General features: G+C 37.3%; 1 protein-coding gene across 1 annotated transcript in view; it reads right to left on the reverse strand.

The window, feature by feature from the left end:
- Nucleotides 1–2,688: 2,688 nt before the first annotated feature.
- Nucleotides 2,689–27,661, reverse strand: part of IMPG1 (interphotoreceptor matrix proteoglycan 1) — a 57,315-nt gene continuing 32,342 nt past the window's right edge. Inside the window, exons 13-16 of the mRNA XM_008938604.1 lie at nt 10,600–11,171; nt 9,595–9,814; nt 5,365–5,575; nt 2,689–2,728 (exon numbers count right to left, since the gene is read on the reverse strand). Of these exons, the coding sequence (XP_008936852.1) occupies nt 2,689–2,728; nt 5,365–5,575; nt 9,595–9,814; nt 10,600–11,171 (1,043 nt within the window). The remainder of the gene's footprint in view (nt 2,729–5,364; nt 5,576–9,594; nt 9,815–10,599; nt 11,172–27,661) is intronic.

Consider the following 27,661-nt stretch of genomic DNA (forward strand, 5'->3'; position numbering starts at 1 on the left):
TGTGTCAGTTACTCGTTTTGATGAGCAAATGATGGTGTATTCTACATATTTCTTAAGGACAACCTATAATTACTTTTAGGCTTCATCTAGGTTACGTCAAGTGAAGTGGTATTTGCCCATGCCAATGAGGTTCAGAATTAAGAAACAAATTACCATCTTCTTGTCCAGTGGATTATTTCCAGTGCTGCTGGGCTATTTTGTGTCAAATATTTCTGGATCCTCTAAAGTTTTATCTAAGTCTGTTAAAGCTGATTTTCTGTGGTTTCTGTTGCAGTACAGTTCTTTTGCAAGTTGAGAAAAGTTTGTGAAGACTCTAAACAAAATCCTTTTTCTTTACAAGTGATATCCATTACTGGATTTTGCTGGATAACGCCTTGAAAAAGAAGCCTGCTCAGCCTTGCCATGTATGAGCACAAATAAGGAATGTTTATAAAATAAGATGCATTGGATGAAATGAAGGAGACTTTACCATCAACTTGACATAAGACCCTTACAGCTATAAAGTGCTGTGCTTTTTTTTCTAGCACCTTTTTCGCTGGCCAGAGACTGTCCAGCACAGCCTCTAACAGGGACAGCAGATATTACAAGAGAAAAGTTGCACTTTGAATGAGGTTGTGCCTTCAGCTTTCATCCCAAAGGAGCAGAGAGCAGATGTGTAGGTGAGGCAGGTAGCAGAGAGTCAGGTCAGCTGGATCATTTTTAGAGAACTTGGGCATGTTTGACTCCCAAGCATAGTAGGCCAACTGGCTGTGGACTTCTTGATCTTATGACTCAGTTTGAATGAACTGATCCATTTGAATGTGGAAATTCTAGCTCATTGTCACATTCTGCTTTGGCCCAAAGAAAGATGACTTTCTCATGAGAGAGGAGTCATTCCTCATTGTGCTATTCATAGAGCAAGACACACCAAGTTCCCAGAGACTTAGCCATGTAGAGAGCTATCTGTGGTTTTCAGCTGCTTGCGAGAACTAGTGTTTTCTACTGAGCTCAGAGAGGAGGAGGAGCAAGTTCTTCACCTGGATGTGAAACATGTTTGTTGGTTCCTGGATGACTGATTGGGTAACAACCCAACCAAACCAAACCCGCTCTGGTGGCTAAGTTTTGCAATCATTGTCAGTGTAGAGACCCTGTAACTAAACTGGAGACATTTTTCATGCTTAGGAAGGAATTGAAGGTTATTTCAGTTTCTGCTAGAATTTTATGCTTATTTTCACATACGCATTTATAAATACAGAGCTGTACTTACTATAGCTAATATGTCCTAAAAAGCTGTCACTGCTGTCATTACACATTGCAGAACAGAATTTAAGGACTGGCATTTTCAATTTGGCCTATGAGTTCTAAATATCTACTTCCTTCTGAAAATCAATTCAAGTGCCATATTATGTTTTAAGTCTTAGTCCAAAAGGAGTTTTCTAGATTGTGATGTGGAAGTGGTGCTCTTAGCTTCAGTTAAAGAAAGCTGTGGTCTACATCTAGCTTTCTTCATCAACTTTTTTTCAAATAATTAAAAACATGTTCAACATAAAGGCTTTGATGTAAACACACACTTTGATCTGAAGTAATTGTGAAAAAGTCACCAAACCCACCTAATTTCTTTTCTTAAACATGTGGCTGTTTTGTGGTTGATTCACTTATACCTGAATCAATTTCCTTAACTAGATCTTGAGAAGAGCTTTGTCAATATGCTTTTGACAATTCAGATACAATCTAGATGATACTTTTATTTTGCCATTTGTGTCATTTTATTCCTTTCATAAAATATTTAATGCTTTTATCACTAGTAATTTTAAATAGTTCAGCTGATATGAAAGTTTATTGGTCTGCAGTTACCCACAGTCCCATTTCTTTTAAGATGGGTGTAAAATACTAACTGCATATATCTGTGCTCTTGTTTTTGTCAGCAGTGAAGCCAACTCATTCTTGAGCTTTTCTGAACTGCTGCTCCCTGCTGACTTGTCAATCTCTGTCACTGTGTTCAAATTCCCCCATTGTCAGCTCAGTCCATAACTATGACCTGGATTATGTGAAGAGAACAGACCTGGGTATGATGAAGATCAGTGAAAATGAATTTTTCTATGTGGTATCATTATTTGTTCCCTTATTTACACAACAGTGTACTGGCTTAAGCCAAAGATGGATGTAGGCCCGTATCCTGTCACCTATACTATATATAACTAGTGCCAGTATCTTCTTCCCCAAACATAAAAGAGTTTTCAAGTTGCATATCTTGAAATAATGTTTGATATGAGCAGTATTCTGCTCAGATTGGAATTCCTCTGCTTTCAAACTATACGTAGCTTAAACAGACACAAGATATTTTTAAACGATCTGTTACTGCTCTTCAAAAACTCCCCTTTGATTTGCACTTTGTGTTGCTTTCTCATTTTATTCTTTCTTCCTTCATGCGTTTCATTGACTACCACATTAGCAAATGGGTATACAATGGAACTTCGTTGCAAAAAAGCACTTAAGAAGGGATCGTTGTTGTCCTATCAAGGACAAAAAAAACCAAACCAAACAACCCTGAAAAAAAAAACCCTGAGCTTTTATTTGTATGGAATTAGTACAAAGAGGCTTCCTGGTAACACTGAGAAACAGGAAAATCACGTTTTTTTAAAAGCTCTTGAAAATAGTCACCAACCTTGGTTTTGTCTGTCTGATGCTGGAAACGAAGAATTTTGGAGACTAACTGGTCAGTCTTGGCTTTGTAAACTGGTCTGGTGGCCTACAGCAGTTAAAAAAGAAAAAAAAACAATCAAGAGTGGATTTGATTATTTCACTGAATCACAAAAAGCACTCGGATAGGAAGGACCACCGAAGCCATGCAAGAGAGCTGTAAGAAAAGCAGTTCTACAGTCCTGTTGTGAAACCTACACAGCGTAAATGTGGAAAGCAAATAAATGAGTTAGTATTTTTAGTTCTGAAATTGCCGAGTAAGAGAACAAAATTGGATTTAGTTGAATTAATACACGAAGATGGACCTGTTATTCGAGATAGGGCTGTTTGTTGAGGGGTAAGAAAAGGATTTGCATGCGTTTTACCTCCATGCTGAATTGTGTTTTCAAGCTCATGTAACGCTTCGTGATCAGTGATCTCTGAGGAACTGACACAAGCACTTACACTACAAGTCGTGTGACAAAAGCTAGTAATGGGTTCATCGTGTTCAAAAGCAGGATTAATCCTTACAGTATTTTCTGAATTGCAGCTGTTGAGAGTAGGACTTCTACAATACAGAACATTTTTGTTTAGGTAAGATTTTAAATTGCAAAAGAATGAAAGGAATATTTTGAAATGTGAAAAAAAAAAAAAAAAGATTGTGAGCGGCTTACAGCAAATTAGAATTTCTTTTGCTTTTTCTTCTTAACTTAATAATTAAAATGATGACAAGAAAAACAAGGCTTATTAAGCCAAGAGTGAGAGGTCTAAAAATGAAGGGTTGTTTGGGTTCTGGAGCAAACTTTGCACAGCGCTGTCCTTGGTAAAGCTGGTGTCTACGTGCAGGGCATCTAAAGTAGGGAGAGGAAGAGAAAAATATACAGAACTTGAAGGCAGAAAATACAGAGTACCTCAAATGAAAACAAAGGAAAATCTGCAATTACATATAAGCACAGTATTCCCAATACAAGTCATTGTTATATGTCTGTATGAAATTATGGGATTGATAATAGAGGGAAGATAATATTCTTAGGTTCGTGAGAGTTGAGTGTTAAATAAAAAGACACCTACACATTCTTTGCCAACCTACAGTTTTTAAGGAAATGATGCATTTGGAACATCTCTGACCAATTTCTGGCTCCACAAATGAAGCTGAAATAAGATTTGTGGTTTAGAACCTTAAAAGTTCAGGTGTGTTTTGGGCTAATGTCTAAACACATCTTTGAAGCCTGTGTTGTGTTTATTTGTGTCTGGAATATGAGTTCTATTATAAATAGCTCCCTTTAAAGCAAGGGAGAAGATTGCTTTATTTTATACGAGAATGCAGGGGTTCCAGTTAGTGGAAAAACTAGGTGTGGTTCAGAGTAAATTCACAAGCAAAACCAGCACTTACCCAAAGCTAATAATAAGCCATAGTTTTCTCTGTGTTGACTATACAAGTTTTCACAAGTTGTCAGTCTGAAACTGGTGGTAAATTTGTAACTTACTATAATTCACAAAAATAAAAAATCATTTATTTTAATACTGCTATCATTACAAATGATGGTCTGGTTATTACTGTACTGGTCAGGGCTTTTCTGAAATAGAAACGTATCATATTCCCTCGTGTGTTGGTCTTGGAGGAGCAGGCTGTACGCTCTGCTACTGCGATAAATTTTTGAAGAGGACCTCTAGCTCACAGGCTGATTTCTAGTACAAAATACTGCAGACGCAGTACTGTAGCTCCACAAGTCATGAGCTTAGCAGTAACTGCAGCAAATTCAATATAATCTATTATAGTTTCTGTGACGCCCACCGCAGAAGATGAATTATGGCAGTTAAGTTGTTACAGTGAAATTGTGGTATGAATAATTTGCATGGTAGTCTTATTTTTTGACATTTTTCCTAAGTACTCTAAAAGACATAGCATTAACCTGGTAAAGTCAATATTAAGAGGGAATAAACAAATGCAAGAACTGTAACTTGTGTCTTGTTTATACATGTGGCTGGCCAACTCCTGTGAGCCAGTCTATTATAGTTTCACGTAACACTCTGGATAGTGCAGTCTTGCAATGAGATGAACTTTGATACTTTTAAAAGAGAATTAATACATTCAAGTACTATGGTAGTTCTCAATATTGGCTTAACATGATCTTGTGTAAAAATCCTTACGTAATATATTTGCAGTTAGGAGGAGCTGCTAATTTTCAAGTCTTTCCCAGGAAGTTCTGAAAGCAGCCTCAGCCTTTGTATGCTTTATTGGGTGGTCTGGAATGAAAATGATGCTCACAGGTGTGTTTATAACTATAAAATTTCCCTTTTTAATACACAATAGAAAATTATACTTTCTTAAAATACTACATTAATAGCAAAAATGGGAATGTGCTATTTCATTTTTACAAGATGTCTTTGGAAACCTGAAAATAATGCGTGGTTTTGTATGTCTTCTCTATCAGTGATACTGAATTTCTAATAAATTTCTAAAGCATCTCTAAAAAATAACTAATCTGATGTTCTGCATTTACTAACATGTAGAAATGGATTTATCCATAGTGAGTCTGTGTTGAAGAAGGGTATTACAATGTAGCTTAAAGTGTCTGAATGTTGATGTCTGGGCTTATTAGCATAGTTTGTACTGTTGAGAAGTATATACTCAGCCCTGCTTGTTCACACAATAGACTTATAGGGGTCTGTTAACAGAATGCTTGTTAATCCCCATTTATTTACCTGCAGACAGCTCCTCTTCCTGGAACTAACTCGCATTTCCCACCATTGGTGCAGAGATGTGGTTCCAGCTCGCAGAGGCTCCGGCAGGGTGACCCGTCTTGGCTGGCGTAGCCGGGTTTACAGAGGCAGTCGGCCTCTTTTGTCCACTCGTTCGTTATGCATTCAGAGAACTCATCACACGCCATGAATTTGCATGGGTCTGCCTGATCAGCTGTAAAGGATGGGCAAATCATTAATTGATGTGTTACCCCAGAGTAACTCGGCAGGCTTTGTGGCAGCTAGAGACAACAGTTCACATTCACTGGCCTGCTACTCATGTGCCTTAATAGGAAGGTGTAGTCAGGCATAAAAGGACACGCATCCATCTTGCTGTAGATGACAAAACAAGCATGCAAGCTTATGTTTACTTCCACATTTGTTTACCTCATTATTATTAAGCTGTGATTTTATTTTCACCTCACTTACAAGGATTTTCACATTTGGATACTTTTATCCTTTTTATTTTTATTTTTATTTTTTTTACTGTAAGAGCATGGATAATATGTTACAACCATGCATATGTTTAAGAAATAATTTTGGCTGTAATGATCTTAAACATATAACTCAGAACATGACAAGGGAGGGAAATAGGTTATTGAATATTGCACAGTACTACAAGGACTACAACCTAGAAATATTAACAGCCTAGTGAAAACACATGCTTGCAGGTTTTGTTTTGTTTTGGTTTTTTTAAATGATGTGTTAGCATTACATTAGGAAAACATGATGGGTTTTGTTTGGTTGGTTTTGATTTCTAAATAATAGTAAGGAATGGCTCTGGGAGATTAAAGGAAAATGAGCCTGCTGATGTTCATAAGAAGGCCAAAATGAGGGACAACTTAAAGTTATAACTCCAGCTGTCACACAAGTCTACTTCTCCTGTCCTGTTCTTTGTTTCTTACTGGAAATGAAAATAGACCCAGAAGGAGTCCTTTCAAACCACTGCCCTGCTCAGTTTGTGCTGATAAGGCAAAGAGGAGCAGGGCTGCATCTTGTCTCATGGAGGCAGTTTCCTGGATACTATGGGGTAAGGCCCTTAAAAGGCAAAAGATGAGAAGCAGGCCTGGGGGTACAAACAGTTTCAATAAGATGTGTGAATTCGAAAGGCAAAACGCCCAATATGTGCAAAAATGAGAAAAGAAAGCGCAGAGAAGGAAATGAGAGCAGATACACAGATATGAGGTGGGATTTGTGGGCCTTTTTAGTTATGTCCTGGCTTGTATTAGAAACAGAGTGGCCTGCAGGACTAGGGAAGGGATTGTTCCCCTCTACTCAGCACTGGTGAGGCCACACCTCAAATTCTGGGTTCAGTTTTGGGTCCTTCACTACAAGAAAGTCATTGAGGTGTTGGAGGTGTCCAAAGAAGGGCAATAAACCTGGTGAAGGGCCCAGAGCACAAGCCTCATGAAGAGTGGCTGAACTGAAAGGAGAACGGGGGTTGTGGTAGCCTGCACAAAAGGGGGCTCGGGGGAGACCTTACCACTCTCTACAACTGCCTGGAAGGAGGATGTAGCGAGGTGGGGGCTGCTCTCTTCTCACAAGTAACAACTGATAGGACAAGAAGAAAAAGGCCTCAATCTGTGCCAGGGAAGGTTTACGTTTGATAATATTAGGAAAAAATTTTTAATTGAAAGAGTTGTGGAGCGCTGGAACAGGCTGCCCAGGGAAGTGATGGAGTCATTATCCCTAGTGGTATTTAAAAGACAGGTAGATGAATTGCTGAAGAATGTGGTTTAGTAGTGACCAGGCAGTGCTGGGTTAACAGTTGGACATGATAATCTGAAAGGTCTGTTCCAACCAAAATGATTCTATATTTCTATTTTATCATTCTATGTGGGCTTAAAATTTCTTAGGAAGAAAAATTTGTAGTAAAAAAGAAGATTCATACTGGATATTGCAGCTAGTACCCGTAGGTACTAACTGGTTGAGAATTTTCTGCCAAAGCGACTTTGTGCTCTGTTGTAGATACTCAGGAATACTAATTTCAGTGAAAAACGAGCATTACATTTTTTATAGTAGTACTAGAAATTTCGGACACATGCTAGGATATGCTTAATTGGTAGAAATGAATCCAACAAAGCTGTTTATTTTTAACCTTTTTATAATTTCATGGTTGCCTTTTTTTTTTTTCCTTTTCCCCTTTAAATTTTAGACTAGTGAGTTTTATTGTGCTCTGTTTGCCTTTGCTATATACAATGTGCATGTTGATTTGGGATCTACTTTGCGCCTGTAAATGTACGTCCATGTAAACTCTAACAACTGGGTAACTTTATTGTCAGCCGGACCCTTATTTATATGATATGTTAAAACCAACAAACCTCAAGTTAAAAAAAAAAAAAAAAATCCAAGTACTTTGCTCTGGTCATTGATACTACTATTGGGAATTACTAAGTTTAGTCTGCAATGGAACAAAACCATATGACAAATCAAAGGGGACTATTAAATCTTACAGATTGATTTCTCACCCCACACAAAATTGCACTACAAACAAAACCAGAACACTTCTAAAGGAAAAATGGTCAAAGTGACAAAGTGTTTGTTGATAAAACAGTTATTTTTGTTTGTACAAAAATAATTCATACAGGTATTTTTAAAAGCCCACCATGCTATAATTTATGGTATTATTTATGACTCTTTGTGGCTGCTGATTCTTGATATCTCTCTCTATATATATATTTTGGACTGTCAGTTCATTTGGGTTTCAATCCAATTATTACCACTAGATGGCTCTTACTTTCACATGAAATAGAAATTTGCTTAAATTACCTTAATTTACTAAACAGGCTGGGGTTTTTTTTGGGGTTTGTTTGTTTGTTTTGGTGTTTTTTTTTTATTTGTTTGCTTGTTTTTTTAAATTTCTTTGTTTTCTGAAATGAAAAGACAACAAAGCTTTGAAACATGTATGGAAATATACAGGCCTTCTAAACATAATTTCTTCTATTTTTACATTTTGCTGCTTGTCAATAAGCCTTGAAGGAACATCTCTCTCAGCAAACTCATTGTGATATCATTTTCTTGATGCCACAAGAAAAATCACATCAGTAAAGCAGCCAATATGGATGAAGATGAAAGATTTTTAATTTTTTTTGTTTGCATTTTAGCAATTTTCTCATTTTAGTTTTTATTTAATGAAAATTTATTGCCAAAACAGAGAACCTGTGGTAGCCCCAAGTTCATTCTTTCTAATGAACTAATTTAATACTTATTCAGCAAAACATCACTTTATCATGGCAGTTGAGGGTTTGACTATTCTGATTTTGTGAACTTCCTTTACCACACACTATATATGCTGTTAGTGGTCACAAGGAGATACGTAAAATGACAACAGATTAGAAACCACCTGAATGAATTATAAATAGATTTTTGTTCTGGAATTGTCAGAGATCTGTACATAAGAATACAGCTTAACCAAAACTGCCAAAGGTTTCTGCAGGCTAAGGTACTGATATTATTCTTCTTCATGCCAATTCAATTAAATTCAGCCCTGAAATAATTACCAGAACCTGAAAATAGACCCAGGCTTTAGTATTATAAAACAGTATAGTTTTAGAAAACTTCAAGCTTCTGGCATTGCAGTAGTGTCCAGATATGTTGTTACTGACTGTCTACTGTTTAACAAAGGCAACAGATTTATTTGAAAAGTATTAACTAAGGAAGAATTCTGGAATTACAACTATATGGAATGTTACATATAGTTATGCTCTGATTAGTAAGTGTCTGTAGAATCTATTTATTCCTAGAAACTATCTCCTGTCTTGAACTCTGCAGCCCTTTAATGATGTTGTAAGCTATGCTTTGCTTACAACATTGCAGAAATAATCACAAGTTTTGATTATATACTTGGGTGTAAGATTTGCATAGTCACTCCTTTAAACTTCACATGGGCATTCTTTATACCTGTCTTTGCCCAGCCTTTATTCTAGAGAGGTTTTGGTTCACTATATTTGACTCTGAAAAGCAGTTAGTGTACATCCATAGATCAACACCTCCACCCAGCCTTTCATTACAGTACAAAAATATGTCTGCAAATAATTTGCAGCATCTTGTTTTTTTCTTATTCCTCCCGATCACTGGGAGGCTATTGTTAAAGTTGTTACTTCCAAAACAGTAATACTTCTGAAGCTGTAGCACACTGGAAAAGATTATCTGCTTAGTTTTGATTTTGCACATACATTAATAATATGATCGTACCTGGCTCAATATCCAGGGAGTAGCTGTCAATCTCCAGATTGAGGTGTTGGGCTGCAGCATCACAGAAATCTTCCAAAACACAGTGTACTGCTTCTGTGATGTTGTATGGCACTGTCCTGGCAAATTTCATTTTGCTATTCACAATCACACTTCCATTCCTGAAGTTAAGTATTTCGAGCTGCTTAAAGCCTGTAAGGTTGGACTGAAGGTATGGAAGTAGCTGCAAAACAGAAATTTGCCGTGAGTTTACCTTACTGTCAATGTCTATCTCTTAATAATTTACCTTAGAGTCTCAGTTCATTATCAAGTACACACATCACACACTTATTTCTCTGAATATAATACAATTGTTTATCTCTACCACTGTGTTCACTTTTCTATATAGTAATATCTTCTTCTGGACTTTTGAGTCTTTCTTAATAATATATTGAGATGGATGGGCAGCAATTTCCCCTTGTAATGAAATGCAGAGCAGCTGGGGAATTTATTCATCTGGAAGAGAAAAAAATCACCTCACTCAAAAGCCAACTTTAATTATTTTCAAATATTCCATCCAGGCAGGTTAGGGCATAGCATAATAGGCATGTTACTGAGCTGACCTGCTGCCCTATTGTACCCACAGAGAAAATCCATATATAATCACTTTCCACTGCTAAACTATGATATGTTTTAAAAGGCCTATTTTTAAACCCAGCATATAGACACAAGCCTTAGATGTAATCAGCACTGCTATACTGTTGATGTGATTCTAAGAAAAAGCCAAATAAAAGACATGCCAGGCACGTATCTGGAATCTCTTGAACAAGTGAGAACTTTCATCACTGACTTCATAAACTCTTTCCTCATAACCTGAGAGTATCCCTGGCTTATAGATCCCTCAAAAATACAGCTTATCAGATTGAATTATACTAGGGTGTGGTACTGTTAAAACGCTGTGCTCTTCAGTGCTTTTCTTTAAACTGTGCCTGACTATTGCATACATTGTTCAAGTTGATTTGCACCCACCAATTGCATGAACTGTTGTTCTAGTGCTTTGTATTCTGTAGAGCTCCTATTGAAGAGGTCATCAGAGAAGTGCATGTTGGTTACCCTCAGGCTGAAGAAAACCACCAGCTCTTTGCCTTTGCCTGCGGTTGTCATGGAGCTGGTAGTTACATACTTCAGCGTAGGAGCTGCGGTGGCTTCTGCAGGCTCAGTTATCAGCACTGAGATATAACCACTGCCATGCTCCACTTCATCCAGCGCTGCTGTGCTCACCACGCCGATGTGATCTAACTCGTCAGCAATATCCTGCACTCCTGTCCCAGTGCCATCAGGAGGAACGCTCTCAGATGAGGGCACTGGGGCATCTGGTACTCCAGGGGACTGTTCGATGATCTCAGAGTGGCTGTAGGATGGGCTGGTTGCTGCAGGCAGCAGTCCTATTTGGTCTGATGGTAGCACATATGTAATAACATCTTCAGGCTGTGTGGTAGAGAGATCACTTGAACCAATAAAGAAAGGCAACGTGTTGTAAATGCTGGCTGTAGCTACAATGTCATCGCCCGAGGATTCCGGTTCTTCCATTATCTTAACTGCTGCAGAAAAACAAGGGAAAAACAAACAGCTATTTTGAGAAGCAAGCATCACAAACATGGAAACATGTACGTTGTATTTCAACAAACCATTTTTAAAGACAAGCTTTACCATTATCTAAACATGAAAATGTCATTTCCATCACCAAGGAATGACTACTGGAATAAAACACCTCATCCAGATGTTTGAGTGATGAGCTTTCTGTGGGTGCTGTGTTTAAATAATAATTATACTTGGTAAGTATTTCCTGAGCTGTTCCAGAGTGCATTCTTATTTTGAAGATACATAATCACACTGTCAGTTTATATTGACTGGAAGAGTAGATTGCAGCTTTGCGCTGTCTGCTCGAATCAGTTGTATGCCAGAGTCATTCTGCTCCCCTCTGCTAGAGGTTAAAGCTATTACTTGCCAGTAATCATAAAACGTGGCTACAAAAACCAGTACAGCCTCTTCAGATGCAATGTGTGTTGAGTTACCTAAAAGACAACAGCACCTGTCAAATTCAGATCTTAGAGAAATCTGCACCTGAAGCAGCCATTCCATCCAGATGCTGAACTTCTATGAGGTTCCCCATTGTGACTTGGCATGCATCTAGGATGTGTGATAGCTGAAGCTGAAATCCAAATCTAAAGCACGGTGAATGAGACTCTCTGAATTTGGCTTGCAGCTACACGGCCACAATGAAAGTGATGGCCTCCAAGTAACATGCATCTACCCAGGCTGACAACTTCATCCTTTTCCAGTGATAAGCTTGTGTATGCGTTTCACGTGGGAATTTTAACAGCCCTTTGCAGGCAAAATTACTTATCAGCTGAGAGCAAAGAAGTTTCTCTCCAACTGATTAAGTATTCAATTCCCTGTGCACCAATTTCCCTAAAAGGAGAGCTAACTTTTTTGTCGGGAATAACCTCAACTGAAGGAGCTGGCAACTATCCTGTCCATAGCACAGGAGCTGCCTTTGGGTGTTCTTTGTCTCCTTTTCTGTTTCCTTGCTTCTAAACGAATGAGGCCCAATCTTCTGCTTATTTAATTGCCATTGTTAGGAATAAATATACATTTTCAACAAAGAAAAGCTTAATATGAGATAGATGTCTATTTTCTTGATAGTGTTAACAGCACATACTAGCTTGTATGATGCAATGCCTTGGTATTGTGTGGATTATTTTCTATATAGCCATACGTGGCCTTATTCTACTAAGGAGACCAAATTCTTGAAACAGTAAAGAATTGTTCTAAGGCACAGTATGTGTTTTTACTAGAATTCAATGCTTATAAAGAATTTTCTCCCAACTGGTTGCCACTTTGCATAAATTTATGCTAAGAGCTGCTACATACATTTCTTCTCCCATTTACCATTTGGTTTATTATGTATGTTGTTGTATATATATGGTTACTCTGTGATGCTAGGATACAGAGATAAAATATGTGCTAATAAATAAGCTAGTATAAAAATAATAGTATCATATAAAAATATATAATTAATATAAAAAATAATAAATAGGATCAGTAATAAAATAAGTGAAACATAACAGACTGACAAGTGGTTAAGCTATCAGAGTAGGTTGTGAGAGACATATATTTACTTTTTGGTTCTGCTTCAAGCTCCTCAGGAGTCTTAAGAATACACTTTTGTGTGGTATTTATCTCACTTCTTCAAATCATTTAAAAGTGAGATGCATCCTCTAAACCAGTTAGCTTTGCTCCATAATAGAGAGACATTTATCTCACTTCAAGAAAACCATTCAAACACATGCTGGATTTTTTGAAGTGCGTGCATCTTTCTGTTGACATCAGAACATACACAATGAATTTATGTAAGAAGCCGGTTTTCCCCTTACAGAATTTCTGTATCTAAATCAATCTCTCCAGCTCCTTGTAACATTGTTGAAGTTCATGGATTTCTCCGAGGTACTCAAGTACTAGACGGATAAAGGACTATTAAAGTTTTTTGAAAAATGGAAACACTTTCCGTTGTGTCGTAGTTTGACACTCCCAGCGGGGCAGTGTGGTTCTGGCTCTGGTCAAGGGTCAGTAAATGTTACTCCGGAATACACCAGTGACATGGTGATACTGCAGAGTTCCTCCTCCCCCTCTCAGCTCTAAGGTTCCATTTGTTACAAACGTTTTGCATGCCTTGGCTAAAGGAAGAGCTAGAGTTTTTTGTCTGTTCTGTGGGGAATTGAACTTCTAGAAACGAGTTCAAAAAACATCCTGGTTACTCTGAGGCAGAACTCCTCAGATAAAGCATCATGGAAGGGTCACTGCTGCATCTGCTTCTCTTTATGCAGTCACTACATCAGTAACTAGTACAACTGTTATACTGTTACACATAAACCCATCTGAGAGCACAACATATTTTGAGTCTCAAATTTTTAACAGGTATTGATTAACAGATGCTAATATTTCAGCAAGGTGCTAAGGAATATCAGGCAAACTCTTGTTAGAGCAGAGTTTATCACAGCAACAGTGCATGTTCTCCTAACTACACGTGATAAAGCATTCTAGAAACAAGATGTGGACTACTCTGACAGGGGTAATCAGGGAAAGGACACCTTTCACATTTACTGCTTTCTGGCCACACAAAATACTTCAAGTTTGTAAGGCAACTGCCTTGCAAGATGCTCGTCCTCTTTGAAGACCAAGTTATTAGCCACTGCTACATGCTCTTGCAGGATTCCCCTACTATCTTGCAACTCAAAACAGCGTAGTCATCAAAGACAGTTCCCAAACTGACCTGGACAGCTGATGATGATGGACAAACTTTTAAAAAATATTTTGGGGTATTGGAACAAATCAGTAGAATCCAAGGTTTTCCAGGAACCAATTATTAGGGCAGGAAACTGCATAAGAGTGACGTGCCACAGGGGGTGCCTATTTTGCCTTTAATTCTAGCTGGCTCATGGTAAGTCATTGAAGACCATTCATCTCTGTCAATGTTGGTACCTTTTTCCCATATTGGACGAGGTAAATTTTTATAGTAAATTTTGTTGCCTTCATCTGCATGCATGAAAACATCTTCCACCAAGTGCTTCATTTTAACTGGCAGAATATTTGGAAACCAGAATGATTTAGATGATAAAAATTCCCACTTGATAAGAAACTATATTTCACTTATTTTGGGTTTGATATTTAGGGTTGAGGCCTAATCCCATATTCGTCATCAATGAATTTACTGAAATCAATGGAGCTGTGGTAGCATAAAACTGGAGCAAGTGAGATCAGGATATTTGGATTTGCCCTGAGGATCAGGAGTGCCCAGTCCTGTGGCTCACAGGAGAAAAGCTTTCTGCCAGATTATATGATGAGTTTCTCCCACATCCCCAGTGGCTGCTCATGACTGAAGTGTACAGAATAACAAGTGAGCTTAGAGTATGGATGATTGTGAAGAGAGATGCGGAGACTCTGAAGAACAATGACAGAACATATGAAGTGTCTCTGTTGTCTGGAATGCAGAAAAAAGACCAAGTGCTGCGTTCTCCTTTACTGCAAGACCAGACTGTGGTGATCCGGAAGCACAACAGGACCACAAAGTGGGTGCAGCAAATTCCCATTTAAACTAGCACAAGTTGTACAGTCTCCTTTTATTTACTGTGGTATGTAATTTGCACTGCTGACAGTATATACAGGGCCTACAGTCCTACTCTCTACAGTCCTAAAAAGCAGCCAAAAGAGAATAACAAAGTGCTGCATGGAACTGAGGTTGTGCACGCAGGACATAATGCCAAATGTTTCACCACAACTTGATGCCCTAATACTTCATTGAGAACTTACTTGAGATGATTTTCTCTTGCTGTGTCCTTGTGTTTCTTGTGTAATCAAGGATGTGGACAGATTAGAAAAACAAAGCCTAGTGATGTTCTCTGTTTACAAAGCTCTTACTGTTACTTATTATGCTGATAAGGAGTGAGAGTCACCTGTCAGTTAAGAGAACTCAGAACAGATTTCTTAGCTTTAGTGCTGGAGGCATTAATGCAGGATGAGCTACTGATGGGATGAACCTGCAACTCCACAGAGCAACCTTCTCTTGGCATGACAACGTACACTCAAGCAAATGATTGTGATGGTATCTGTTAGGCAGATTATTTTTTAGATAGAAGAAAGAAGTACAGAAATGGTTTTGACCTTGCAGCAAGTATAGATACAGAACATGTTACACTTTTGGTATATAGTTGTGTATATCTCTGTGTGTGTGTGTGTGTGTATAGGCTATACATAGACTATAAAGGTCTCCTGGCATCCTCTTATTACAAGTAAAGTAACTTAAAAGGCCTTGAGGGCATACCAAGATGATCTCTGTGCACGTATCACTGTTTTCATAAGCTGCCCATTCTTCTTTATCAGTCACTGTCTCTGCAGTGGAGACAGTGACTGACCACGGAGGTGGTGTTAGTCCCTTGCCATATGAAACAGGCTCACCAAAAAGGCTGCAGAGCATTTGCTGAAGCACAGCACCAGTCCCAAGCCCAGAAGTTACTGACCCCTTCTGTTGGTTGTGCTTTAATGTGTCTCATGTTACTGCTGCAAGACATGCCTGCAGAAGTGCCATGTTGAAATAAGCTGTAAAATGATTTGCATCTGATTTTGCCAAGATTTTCCACTGTCTACATGAGACTTTAACAAAAATAACCCTAAGGAGTTCAAAAGTATGGATGAAACAAAGAAAGCCCAGACATTTGGAATGAAAACCCCCTATCTTTTAAATTTAAATTATTGGTTTTCAGGCTAGATATATGGAAGAAATTTTTTATAATGAGGGTGGTGGAACACTGGAACATGTTACTCAGAGAGACTGTAGATGCTTCAGTCCTTGGAGTGCTTGAGATCGGGTTGGACAGGGCTCTGAGCAACCTGATCTAGTTGCAATATGTCCCTGTTTACTTCTGGGTGGTTGGACTAGATGATGTTTAAAGGTCCCTTCCGACCCAAATGGTTCTATATGCACATATATATAATTTTGAAATGGAACACAAAATATGCTTAAACGGGTTCATCATAAAGCAATTGTTTGTAATACTTCACACAGTTTGCTTTGTAGATGAGATTTTTACGGCAGAGTGCTAGAGAAAACACAGGCAATTATTTTATGAAACCTCTTAAATTACAAACACTGAAGATTTAGACATTCTTAGCTCAGCATATTTCATTTCCATATTACAGTTTCGTTTACAACACTATCATTCAGCTGTTGCGAACCTGCAGTGAGCATGAAATAAGATGTTGAACTCAGATATACCCCCAGAGTAACCACAGTGAAGATTAAACAATGGTATGGAATTAAAAACTATTGTCAGCAATAAAAAATTCAGTTCTAACTCTCAATCACCACTTACCTTCCCATAAAGATGTTCACTGAACTCTCCAGATGTTGGCTTGTTTGATTTTTTTTATTACATGAGCAAGGTAGGACAATGTTCTGAGGAGAGTTTTAGATCTAAAATTAAACTGCTGTTGGCAAAGATTTGTAAACACTAAGTTAAGAGGCAATTTCCTGGGTGCATTGCTATATTAAATCTTTGTAAAAAGAGTGCTGCATGCATGCTTTTATTCCCAGGTGAGGGAGTAAAACATACAGGTTTGACCTACCTGAAAAAATTAGCTGCCATTTCACTAACTTTATTTTAGGTATCTAATTAGTTTGTCCTCTTACATTTTTTTTAAGTGAGGAAAACTCTCCTAATTGACCATGAATAAGGAATTATTGTTTGGGAAAGTCAAATTATAATGAAATTTTTTTTTAGTGGACTTACATTAATAAGCAGGCCCAGAAGGTTACACATGAAGAGGCCTGGCATTTAATTTCACTCATGAGCTAAATAAGCACTGACATTTCCCATTGGCGACGGCCAAATTTTCCAAGTCCATTGGCAGATACGGTTCTGTATATGAAAATTACAGTACTGCAATGTGAATGTATTTATTTGTATCCAGCCTGGCTGAAGAAAATAACCACCAAAGGAAAAAGCGTACAATTAAGAGATCGGTCCATAATGCAGGGTGAGAATCTCCTTATGGGCATTTCTGCTGATATAAATACAAGATGGACTGGTACAGCAAGTAGCTGGATTCAAATGTACATATTTTGTTAGTGCCTGAAATGCCATGAAATCCCTGTTTACAGGACTGTGGTACACAAGAAAATTGATAATGTGCCAAATTTGTGTTTGAGGTATTTAATTTTTAACTAGGGCACAAGTAAGATGAGGATTAAGAGAATTAAGGGAAGAGGATCATCAACCTAATGTGTCACAACAAATGTCCCACAGCACATAATTACTGATTAAGTTTGGCTTTTTAACTCTCAGGCCAAGCCAGAAGAGCCAGAATGATCTATGGCTGTCATTCTCTCTGTCTGTATGAGCTCCCTAGAAGCCAGGTCCAGTCTCTGGTGTCACCAACAGAACTCCTTCACCACTGACTTCAGTGAATCTCATTTCATCAGGAGCAAACCCCATCTCTTCACCATCTCCAGGCCTAAAAATTCCTGTATCTCTTGACTTTTCCTCTTTAGCATCCTGGCTAATTTTTCACAGAGCAGTCTCATAGCTGCAAGTCTAACCTCAGTACAATTTAGTGCTCTGCATAACTTCAGTTTATAATGAAAATTTTCATACTTTGCAGCTGTGCTTTGTCATGTTCTCACAAACAAAGATGCAAACAAATGTCATTCTGACACGATGGCACAAGAGGAGTACTTTATACCCCAATAAAATACTTCTCAGTAATGACAATCATCTCCCATTATTCTCAGAACAATTCAGTTCTACCTTACGCTCTGAAAACTAAAAGGATAAAATAAAATTTGCAAAATCAAGACCTGAAAAGCTGAAACACTGCAGAGTTCAGAGTGCTGAGTAACTATAGTTTACTAATCTTGTGTATGTTCATTATGAAAAATTCTTCCAAGGGTGCTTCTTTAGTTGGATGCCACACACTGGCACCTATTCGGTTACAACTGGACAATCTGGACAACCTTGCTTTACTGACTTTCATGTTTAGCTGATTAATTTGGCCAGGGCAACAGATAATGTGTTTGATTTGAGACAAGTTTGCTCCCAAATAGAAGTATGACATGGCCCTCATCATCTCACTTCAGAATCTTTACCATGGTTCCTTTTATTGGTTGTCAGTAATGTAATATACTTCTGAAATTACTTAAAAAACAACTGAAAAGGAAAGAATTTTTCACTTGTTCTTCAAAGACGCATAAACTGAAAAAGCACTTTTTTAAAACAGCTTTGAAATAATGCAATAAATGCATTTTTTTCTTATAAAAAGCTTTTTTCAGCTTCAAAGTAGTAATTTAAGTACAGCAGCTAGATATATAACAGATATTTGGGCAAGATTACTTTACAGGTCTCTGTCAAATTCGTATGCTGAGAGACTTGACTGTTAACTTTTAACAACTGTCTTTGGCATTCTCATGTTTCAGAAGTTCTAAAGAATTAAGCATTACAGGAACACCTAAGTACTTCTAACAACACAGGAATAGCTGGTGTTTAAAACATCCCTGAAGCTATGCAATGGAATTATGTGTGGAAAAGGGACCAGAGAAGAGTCAATAATAATCTGTTAAACCATCACCTCACTACAGTCTTTCCACAGACTTCAAGAGCTGCTGCACCTGGATACTGGTCTGCTTCTCTAAGATAAGACTCAGAAAAGATACAGAAACGTCCATTTGCCTCAGCTCTCTTCTGACTACAACAGAAGAAAAGTCAATATTTCAATATTAACAGTATTCGCACTCATAATTAAGGGATTATGAAGCTGGATGTTGAAACAGTATTCCTGCATTTTGTGAGAATACTATACAGGCAGGTGTATAATTAGATACCTTGTATGGACAGCAGGTCTGTGGTAGGTTATTTTCATAACATGACAAGTCACTTTTAACATTTACAGAAACTTTACCTCATCTGCTACTGAGATTGCCAGATAAAATGACATACTAGTGTTCAAGCCCCCTGGAAGTCGGTTTTCTGATTAAAGTCCTTGCTAAAGAAATTATTCAGCTGAGATTAGAATACTCTTGTGAGGTAAGGGAATTAGGAAGTACATTTGCAATGAAAACATGTTAAAAATGCCAGAGCCTGCTGTGGCAATGACTTATTGTAAGTTATTTTGTACTGAAGTTCTGCACTCCTTGCAACCATAGTAAAATCATGGCAAAATGTATCTTACACAAGTAAGATACCATGATAAACTGTGAAGTCTGGATGTCATTGCTATTCACATAAATTAATTACATAAAGTTGCAACCCTGAAAAGCAGTGAATTTACAAATAGGAATACACTTCTACATAGGAATGGAATCAGAGCGAGTAAGAAACATCTTGCTTAAAACCATAGCTTCAGGAGGATGAACCACTTTTATTTCCATTGTTGACTGTTCTGGAATTAAAGCTTATAAATTATTTCTTCAGTTCAAAATATTTGATTAAATATTTCCTCAGATCAAAATAAAGAATTCTGTGTGAAAATAACCAAAAGATTTACAAACACCTTGAAACATAAAGAAGCGTCCATCTAAATTTTGCAAGCACTCCTGCATGTCACTGTAACAATTTTAGAGGATCCCAAATGGAGAATCTGGAATACTATTTTTGATTTATTTTACTTTAGAATTATTAGAAATAAAATGTGACAGGTTACAATACTTATCCTTCAGAATTGAAAGTACCCTCCACATCCCTGCCCACTTTATTTTTTGCAACTGTGTGATAAAACAAAAATGAGCAAATTTTGGCAGGTGATGGAACCAAACCAGCAGACAGTTTTGTGGCATTTAAGTTTATTAGATTGCAAAATGGCAAAAACAAAATAAAAGTTACATGATATAAATTCAAGCAGTGTGTTAATCCGAGGACCTGAAAGCAGAAAAGACAAACATGAAATTAGAAAGTTAAAACTCATTACTCACTCAGGATCTTCGTATCAGATCAGTACTTGTAAAGTAAAAAGGAAACACTGAATATACTTTTTTTTTTTTTTTTCTTTTAATACTATCTGGTCACTTGTATGTGAAAACCATGGAATTAATGCAATGAAGGTCACAGAATGAGCAGTATTTTATTCTGCTAAATACCTTTGGGTGTGGATAATATGATTTTACTCATAGTTTTGAAATGGAAGAAATAACTCTTTTAGAGATAGAAGGAGATATTTAACTGGGAAGATTCTGCTCATTTTACACTGTTTCATTGTTAGAATACATTTCTGTTTTATTGATATTAATAATGACTTTGGGCTAAATGCTTTGGCGCTAACTTGGCTTGTTAAATTCATCCATCATGACTGGATTCTGAATCTTGAGCAGCTCATGATAGCACTGTTGTCAGGGAACAGGCAGTTTAAATGCTAAAATGAACTATAACTCCACAGTACAGTAAAATGGATCCATACAGCCTTTAGTTGTTTGTTTGCTTTGAAATTCCCTAAGAGACCTTCATATAACACTGGGAAGCAGAAGTCTTAAGACATATGGTAGTTTCTCAAAAAAAATTACATTTAAATAAATATTTGGGATTGTTCTCACATAAAAAGTTTGGATTGGTACGTGAATTTCATTTAACTGTTTTGAATGTTGTTGAGTAGTGGAAATAATACAAAGATGAAACTTTATTTGTTGCTGTAACAAAATGAAAGAGTAACTGCTCATAGAACTTACAAATGTGGGAAAATAAAAGAAGGAAAAAATAAATAGTTATCTGTCCATAAACTAACCTCCTCCCTGCACATGAAAGAAATATTAAGTATAACTAATACTAACCTTCTTAGAATAGTTTAAAAAGAACGTGTCAATAAGAGGGGAGAAAACTGGACTGCAGGAAGAAAAATGATACTATTTTGTAGCAGCATTTAATGCTGAGTGTATTCTCTACTGCCCTGCCATGGATGACCAGCACAGCTGTCTGTCCTGATGTTTTCAGGCACTCATTCTCCTCAAGCCACACTACTTTTCCCTTTTTTGGGGCTTTGCAGTGTCATGTAGGCATACTGTGAAGTCCTTCAAGAATTGTTCGGCGTGATTTTGGTTTTATTGTTTCATTTTAGAGTGTCAGTTAGTGCCTGATTGGGCAATAAGATATTTAATAGGAATGAGAATGGAACTTTGGCCTTATCTTAACAATCGAAAACAACTTTAGCAAGGTCTTCTGTCACTGCTCTAAACTACATACACATTTGGGGGAAAGGACTGAAATGTATTAACTGCTGCAGTATTATTCCAAGTTAATTCCTTCTGTTCTCTAGAAAAACAAATCAAAACAGTAGCGAGTTTCATTGAAAGGTGGAGTTTAGGAACTGAAATCCTCAGGTATGAAGATGCCATTCATGAACAATACTTTTTGTTTTCTCAGTCAACTCCTGGCAGGTTTTGCTATGCCAACAATACCATCCTCCCACTCTGCTTGAAAGGCCGTTGTTCCAAATCGCATAGCAATAAAGATGGTTACTAGAGGAATGTTTGGCCATATATAAAATTTTGGTTGTAAAGTCAGTTATTTGTTATTGGCAACACTATTCTACAAGTATTTATTCTAAATATATTAACTAAAAAAAAAAAAAAATCCACTAACTGGAAAATAAACCTAAACATGTAGATGAAATAAAATGAACAAGATACATTATCTTTAACCAGAAGTGTTTGTGTTTTTTTTTTGTTTTTTTTTTTTTTTTTTTTTTTTTGTTTTTTTTTTGTTTTTTTCTTTTATTTTTCTTTTTTAACCTTTCTTTTTTTTTCACAGTGTGCAAATAGATGAGATCTGTTCTGGCAGGAGTTTTGCACATTCTAGATTTTCACAAACATAAAACCTATTAAATTCAGTATAAACATTATTGTAAATGTGCCTTCATTTATGATTTTTATGTATCTTTGTTTGTTAGGATTAAATACTGTGCCATCTTTCAAACTGAAGAACAAGCAGCTTAAATTGGTATTAGCATCAGTGCCATCTATGTGAGGCACCTCAGGTATGGCTGAGAGAATCAAAGTTGGAAGGTCAAGGCTTCTCTGTAGATAGAGACATGAAACTCTATTCAGAGATGTGATTCAGAGCGCTCAAGTTACAACTTGCTTATAATAGTCTAGTGCAGGTGGCATGAGTCAACCCCTAACAATTAATTGACTGTTGAAAATTCCAGGTTGAGCTCAGATGGACTTTTTTTATGCAGGAAAGATACTGATTCCTCCAAAGAGAGGACTGTAATAATTTTAGAAATGCAAAATTTTAGTACCATTTGATCACGACACATTATTTCTCAAAGCCAGCATCTCTAACAAGACCAGGGATGGTCTTAATGAGTGAGGGACATGCATTATTTAGGGCATGTTAGTCTCAGCAGTGCCACTTTACCTGATATTTGTTCTAGCTGGACTACATGGCATGTAAACTTCATTAGTTTAATTCATTTGTGATCTGGCAAAGGGTAGTCTTACACCCTCAACCCAAAAGATTGTATTATTTGTTTTAAAATATTTTCCTTATTTTACTACTGCATTGATTTTAAAACAATTTCACGATAAAATAATTTCATGTGGGGCATTAATATATTAATTTGTGATACTGGCTCATCAAATTCTGAATTTCTGTCTTTTCATATTCCTTTTTTATTAGAGGATTAGAACTACTGTAATTGTGTCTGAAGACTGTAAGCATCCTCAAAAAAGATTTTAGCTCTTTAGTTCTAAAGAAAACTTATTTTCTGAAACAAAGTGTAGCCACAGCTATATGCCTCTTCTGGAGGGAGAACTCCTTCATGTACAGTAACAAAAATGCAGAAGATTTAAGGATGGGTTGTAGACCTCCAGTTTTCCATGTTATCATGTGGCCAGTACTCCTTCCCTCCTCTCCTCTGAGTCTCTGTAGCCTTTGTGGCTGCTCCTGTCTTCCTAGGCAGCAGGCAAAAGAACTTTCCAATTTTTCAGCTTTAGATGTTGTCTTTGCACACAGGCAGGTTTGGTTTTAACACAAGATGGGATCTGAGACTGAAATGCATGCAAGCTTGTATTACATATGTTACATCTCACTCCTAGTGGAGGGTTGCCTGCTTGTGAAAAGCACATGAATGGAAAAGTTTTGGCTAGTGAAGTGATTTTAAGTCAACAACATTTGAAGGAAGGAAGATAATTAGTTTGGAGCAAAATAGCATTGAACACTGAAGGGGACAATCATCAGGGTAATACTAATTATAGAAGTGCTAATGTTTAGGAAACAGAGGTATTGGAGAATGGTTAGCTTTGAGAGTCTAAAGGTGAGATACATGAGAATTAAATGCAGGAGCAATGGAGTTGGCTAGCAATATATGGTGATGACTGTGTGAGAGAGAAAGTCCAACTGTGTGTGTAGAATATGAGCATTTGGCCTAGGTGTGCACATATGGAAACAAAGGGGCAGCAATGTGTGCCTGTGGCTGGGGGAGAAGCTTAAGAGTAAAAAGGATGAGTTGAAAAACTGACAGAGCACTGCGGTATATCTTCCTGCTATCTATAAAGGTGGAGGAATGAGGTGTTATATTTTTTCATTTTACAAGTGGCTTAGAAGATTTGCCTCTGGATAAGCAAATTTTCTTAGCAGAAATAGAAATTGCTTTTTGTACTTCACATAGTAATTTCAATGTGTCATTGGAATTACCAGTTGCACATATATAAGGTTTGACTTGTTTTTGTTAGCATGTATTTGTATTGCACATTTGGAGGGTATGAATAAGGAATCATATTTGAAGGAAGCAAAGACTAACTTTAGAGTAAAACTGACCTAAAAGGATCAGACAGCTTAATAATTTAAACAAGTGATGTATTAAATTGGGAAAATAGAGAGTACACTGTTTCTCTCGTACTGTTTTGCTTGGATTAGTCATTTCATTTTAGCATTTTAAAGTATATTTTCTTGATATGATGCAAGCTTTGTTCTTTTCAGGTTGTTCCTGCTGATCCCATCATACCAAGCAGCAGGCTATCATTACATTTTGGACATAAGCTAATCACTCTGATATGTTTAAGACTGTTCAGGATACCTGTAGTACTCCAAGTATGCAATTCTAACTTTATCAAAACAGTGAACATACCATGAACGTCTTAACTCTGAGGTATTGTACTGTGGGTCTGCTGAAATTTTTGCATTCTGCCTCATCTTCAGTTCACAAATAATAACTTCTTGGCTAATCAATATTGTAAATAATGCTTGAGAAAATTACATTGCTAGACCTACCTGTTCACTTCTCCAAGCTGAACTCCAGTCAGACTGAAGCAGCACCTCCATGAAAAGCATTCTTTGCACGTCTGAAGCAGCAAACAAGTGAAAGGGTGCAGAGAGAAGCTGATGGGCAAAAATGTTGAGAAAATCCTGTCAGTTTCTGATCAAAGAAAATATAAGGAAAACATAAAAACATGCAAAGAAACAGAGAAATTCTTACCCTTTATATCCATGGATGTGAAAAAAACTGGTGAGCATTCCAGGGAGAAAGAATGGGTGAATTCCAATCCTGGGAACTTCCGGAGTGGTTCTTTCAAGGAGCAACGGTGCTTTCTTTTCTATGCCAAGGCTGTTTGTGCCAAATAGAAAGCTGTGCTAAGCACAGAAGGTGCTTAGGCAGCTAGGGATAAGGCAGAAGCAGAAAAAATCCCCAAACATCCAGAAAACTGAGTTTTTCTAGAGGTTGCTTAGAAGTAGCAGTGAGTGAGGGGTGCTCAAGTAACTGTTGAGCAGGAGGAACATGTTAAAGGGGACCACTCACAACAATGCTGTGTGAACATGAGAGCAATAATGGAAATTAATGAGGCTTCTATTGGTTATACACACAGGTGTTACCACCACCTACTCCTTATCAGTTTTTTTTTCTTCCAGAAAAAGCTCTGTGATACACCCTGCTGAGTCTTCTCTCAGAGTCTTTCTTGAGAGCTTGAGGATGATCCGGGCTAGTGAGACCAAGATGTAGGACAACAGAATAGCTGAAGGATTTTACTGCTAGCTTTATTTTGTCCTGTGCATCTGGAATAGGTTCTCCAGAAATAATGCTTCCTCCATGATGGTCAGGATTTTGAGATAATAATTTTCCTGGATTGTATAATTTGTTGGTAGTTACAAGTAAAACAAATTAAAACTCTTCTTACTCTTTAGGAAGCAAAAGTATACAACTGTTGTTGCAGACTTGATGCAATTTTATCTGTTTATACATTTGTTTACACTTGTTTTACTGATGAAATTATCTTAATTTTTGAAATAACTAACCATCTAATACATCACACAAGTGGCGTCCTTTCTGAGTGGTCATATTTTTCAGGTAGAATCACAGGAAGAGTGCAAGAAGCGGGAGGAGAAATTTAACCATACAGAAGAGATATTGATGAGTTACCTCCAGAGGGGGGAAAAATATGAAGAAGAAAGAGCAATACTACAGAACAGTGAACAGGTACCACCTCAGACAATACAAAAAAGTAGGGGTTTGGCACTAGTTGTAAGTGGAAAATGGAAATAGCCTAGATTTTGCAGATGCTACAGCAAAGAAAAACCTTTTTCAGTAGTAAAATGTTTAAATCATGACATCTGACCCAGGCTTTTCAGAACTTTTCAGTAGGAGGTCTGGAAATTTGCACCAGAGTTTTTTGTTTTAATTCTAGTGTGAAATCTCAAAAGGGAATTTGAAATTCAAAGGTTAAGCTTATTTTATAGACAGCTTAGCATCTGCCTAGTAGTTCTGGGCTACTCTAAGGGGTGGAGTAACTGCCATCACTGTTTGACCAGCACAGCTGTCTTATCCTCACTGGCCTGGTCTTTGCTGCCCATGGACAGCATCACTGTCCAGACTGAGCACAATGCCACCTGAAAGAAGCTTCACACCTGCTCCTGGCTCATTCCTCCCACTGGCTGCTCAAGCCTAACAAATCCCCTCCTGCCTGTCTTAAAAGGACACCTCTCATTAGTGTGATGACTCATCCCTCATTCGTTTTTACTTTCTCTAGATGCTGTATGCAGAGCTTTCTGTGTATTTGTGTGTGTGAGGCTGACACTGATCTCTTTTTGGGAGCTGCAAAATAATATTCTTTATTATTTTGCTCAGTGACCTTAGGTAGGCACAATTAAAGTAGCTGGCATAGGTTGTAGACATTCAGTGCTCAGGAGTCTGTAGTAATGTCCAGCCTGTTGTTGCACACACATAATAATCAGTGCAGTAGTCCATCTGTGAAACATATAGCTGATGGGAATACCTAAAAGAATCTCAGACTATGTTATTTCTGGTAGCCAGCTCTTCCTTTCATGGTTAAGAAGAGTGAATTTAAAGTTCTAAACATACGATGAAGAAAATTTGCTCCATATTTTGGACTGCAGGGTGGGGAAATGGCTGCAAATTAATGTAGTAGAATTGCAGGCAACTGTTTAGACCCTAACCCTCTGTCCAAACTCATACAGTATTGTCTAAATAGTTTCTGCCATTTCACACCAGCAACAGTTAATAGTTGTTTTTTGTTTGTTTGTTTGTTTGTTTGTTTGTTTGTTTTTAAATTAATAAGAAACACAACAGGCACAAAGTGTGAACAATTCTGTACCTGCAAGTGGGGCATTCTGGCTGCCATATTAAAATTAATATCACAGATACAGTTGACTTAAGTAAAACCTCTCTCATGAATGTTGTTAAGTCCTGAATTTCCAAATCAGATTCTGTCAGTTCCTATGAAATACACAACATCTAGGGAAATAAAAGAATACAGGGAATGTTGTACACAGGACTGCCAGAATTGAAAAAAGCTATGAAAAAAAGGTACATTTTTCAAGAGTATACACTATTTGCTCTTTAAAAGACTCAGTAAATAGATTTTGAACACCTTTCTTCTTTTAAGCATGCAGTATGTTTTGCAGTTTTGATTTTAAGCAAATATAATAACTACAGCTTTGAGCCATTACTGACACAGCAACCCTTCTTTTTAGACAGGGAACAATTATTTTTCTCCTGCTGCTCAGCTGCAGAGATAATGATGGCATTCTTATATTCTAGTGCTTGTTTTAGACATAACTGGTGTTCAACAGGGAGGAACAAGGTAGTGGGCCTTATTTTGGAGCAGCTTTTTTTTTACAGCTCTAGACAGTTTGTTCTGTCTTACATATTGACAAGTTCCAGCCCAAATGCACAACAAATAATTTCTTAAAGTAGGGTTTAAAGGGTCAGTACCAGGTGTTTAAAGGATCAAACCGACATTTACAGACTATCTACATCTCTTCAAGTGAATAATTCCATTCTCTGTGGGCACAGATAATAATGGCTTTAGGAAAAAGAAAACTCCATGTATTATTTTACTGAATTTCAAATTATATGAGGAAAATTTGGTGAAGAAATCTGTGTTAGCAAATGGTGAACTTTCCATTTGTATTTTCCTTCCTAAAATTTCCCTCGGTCCTGATATTTGCCTGACAACATTGAAACTCATGAAACTATGCAATGCATTGTCTTTCAGGATCATTTAGAAAAACAGATTCTAACCCCTCATTTTGAACTGAGG

This window comes from Merops nubicus, unplaced genomic scaffold (assembly GCF_000691845.1).
Source record: "Merops nubicus isolate BGI_N331 unplaced genomic scaffold, ASM69184v1 scaffold384, whole genome shotgun sequence".
NCBI classification, from domain to species: domain Eukaryota; kingdom Metazoa; phylum Chordata; class Aves; order Coraciiformes; family Meropidae; genus Merops; species Merops nubicus.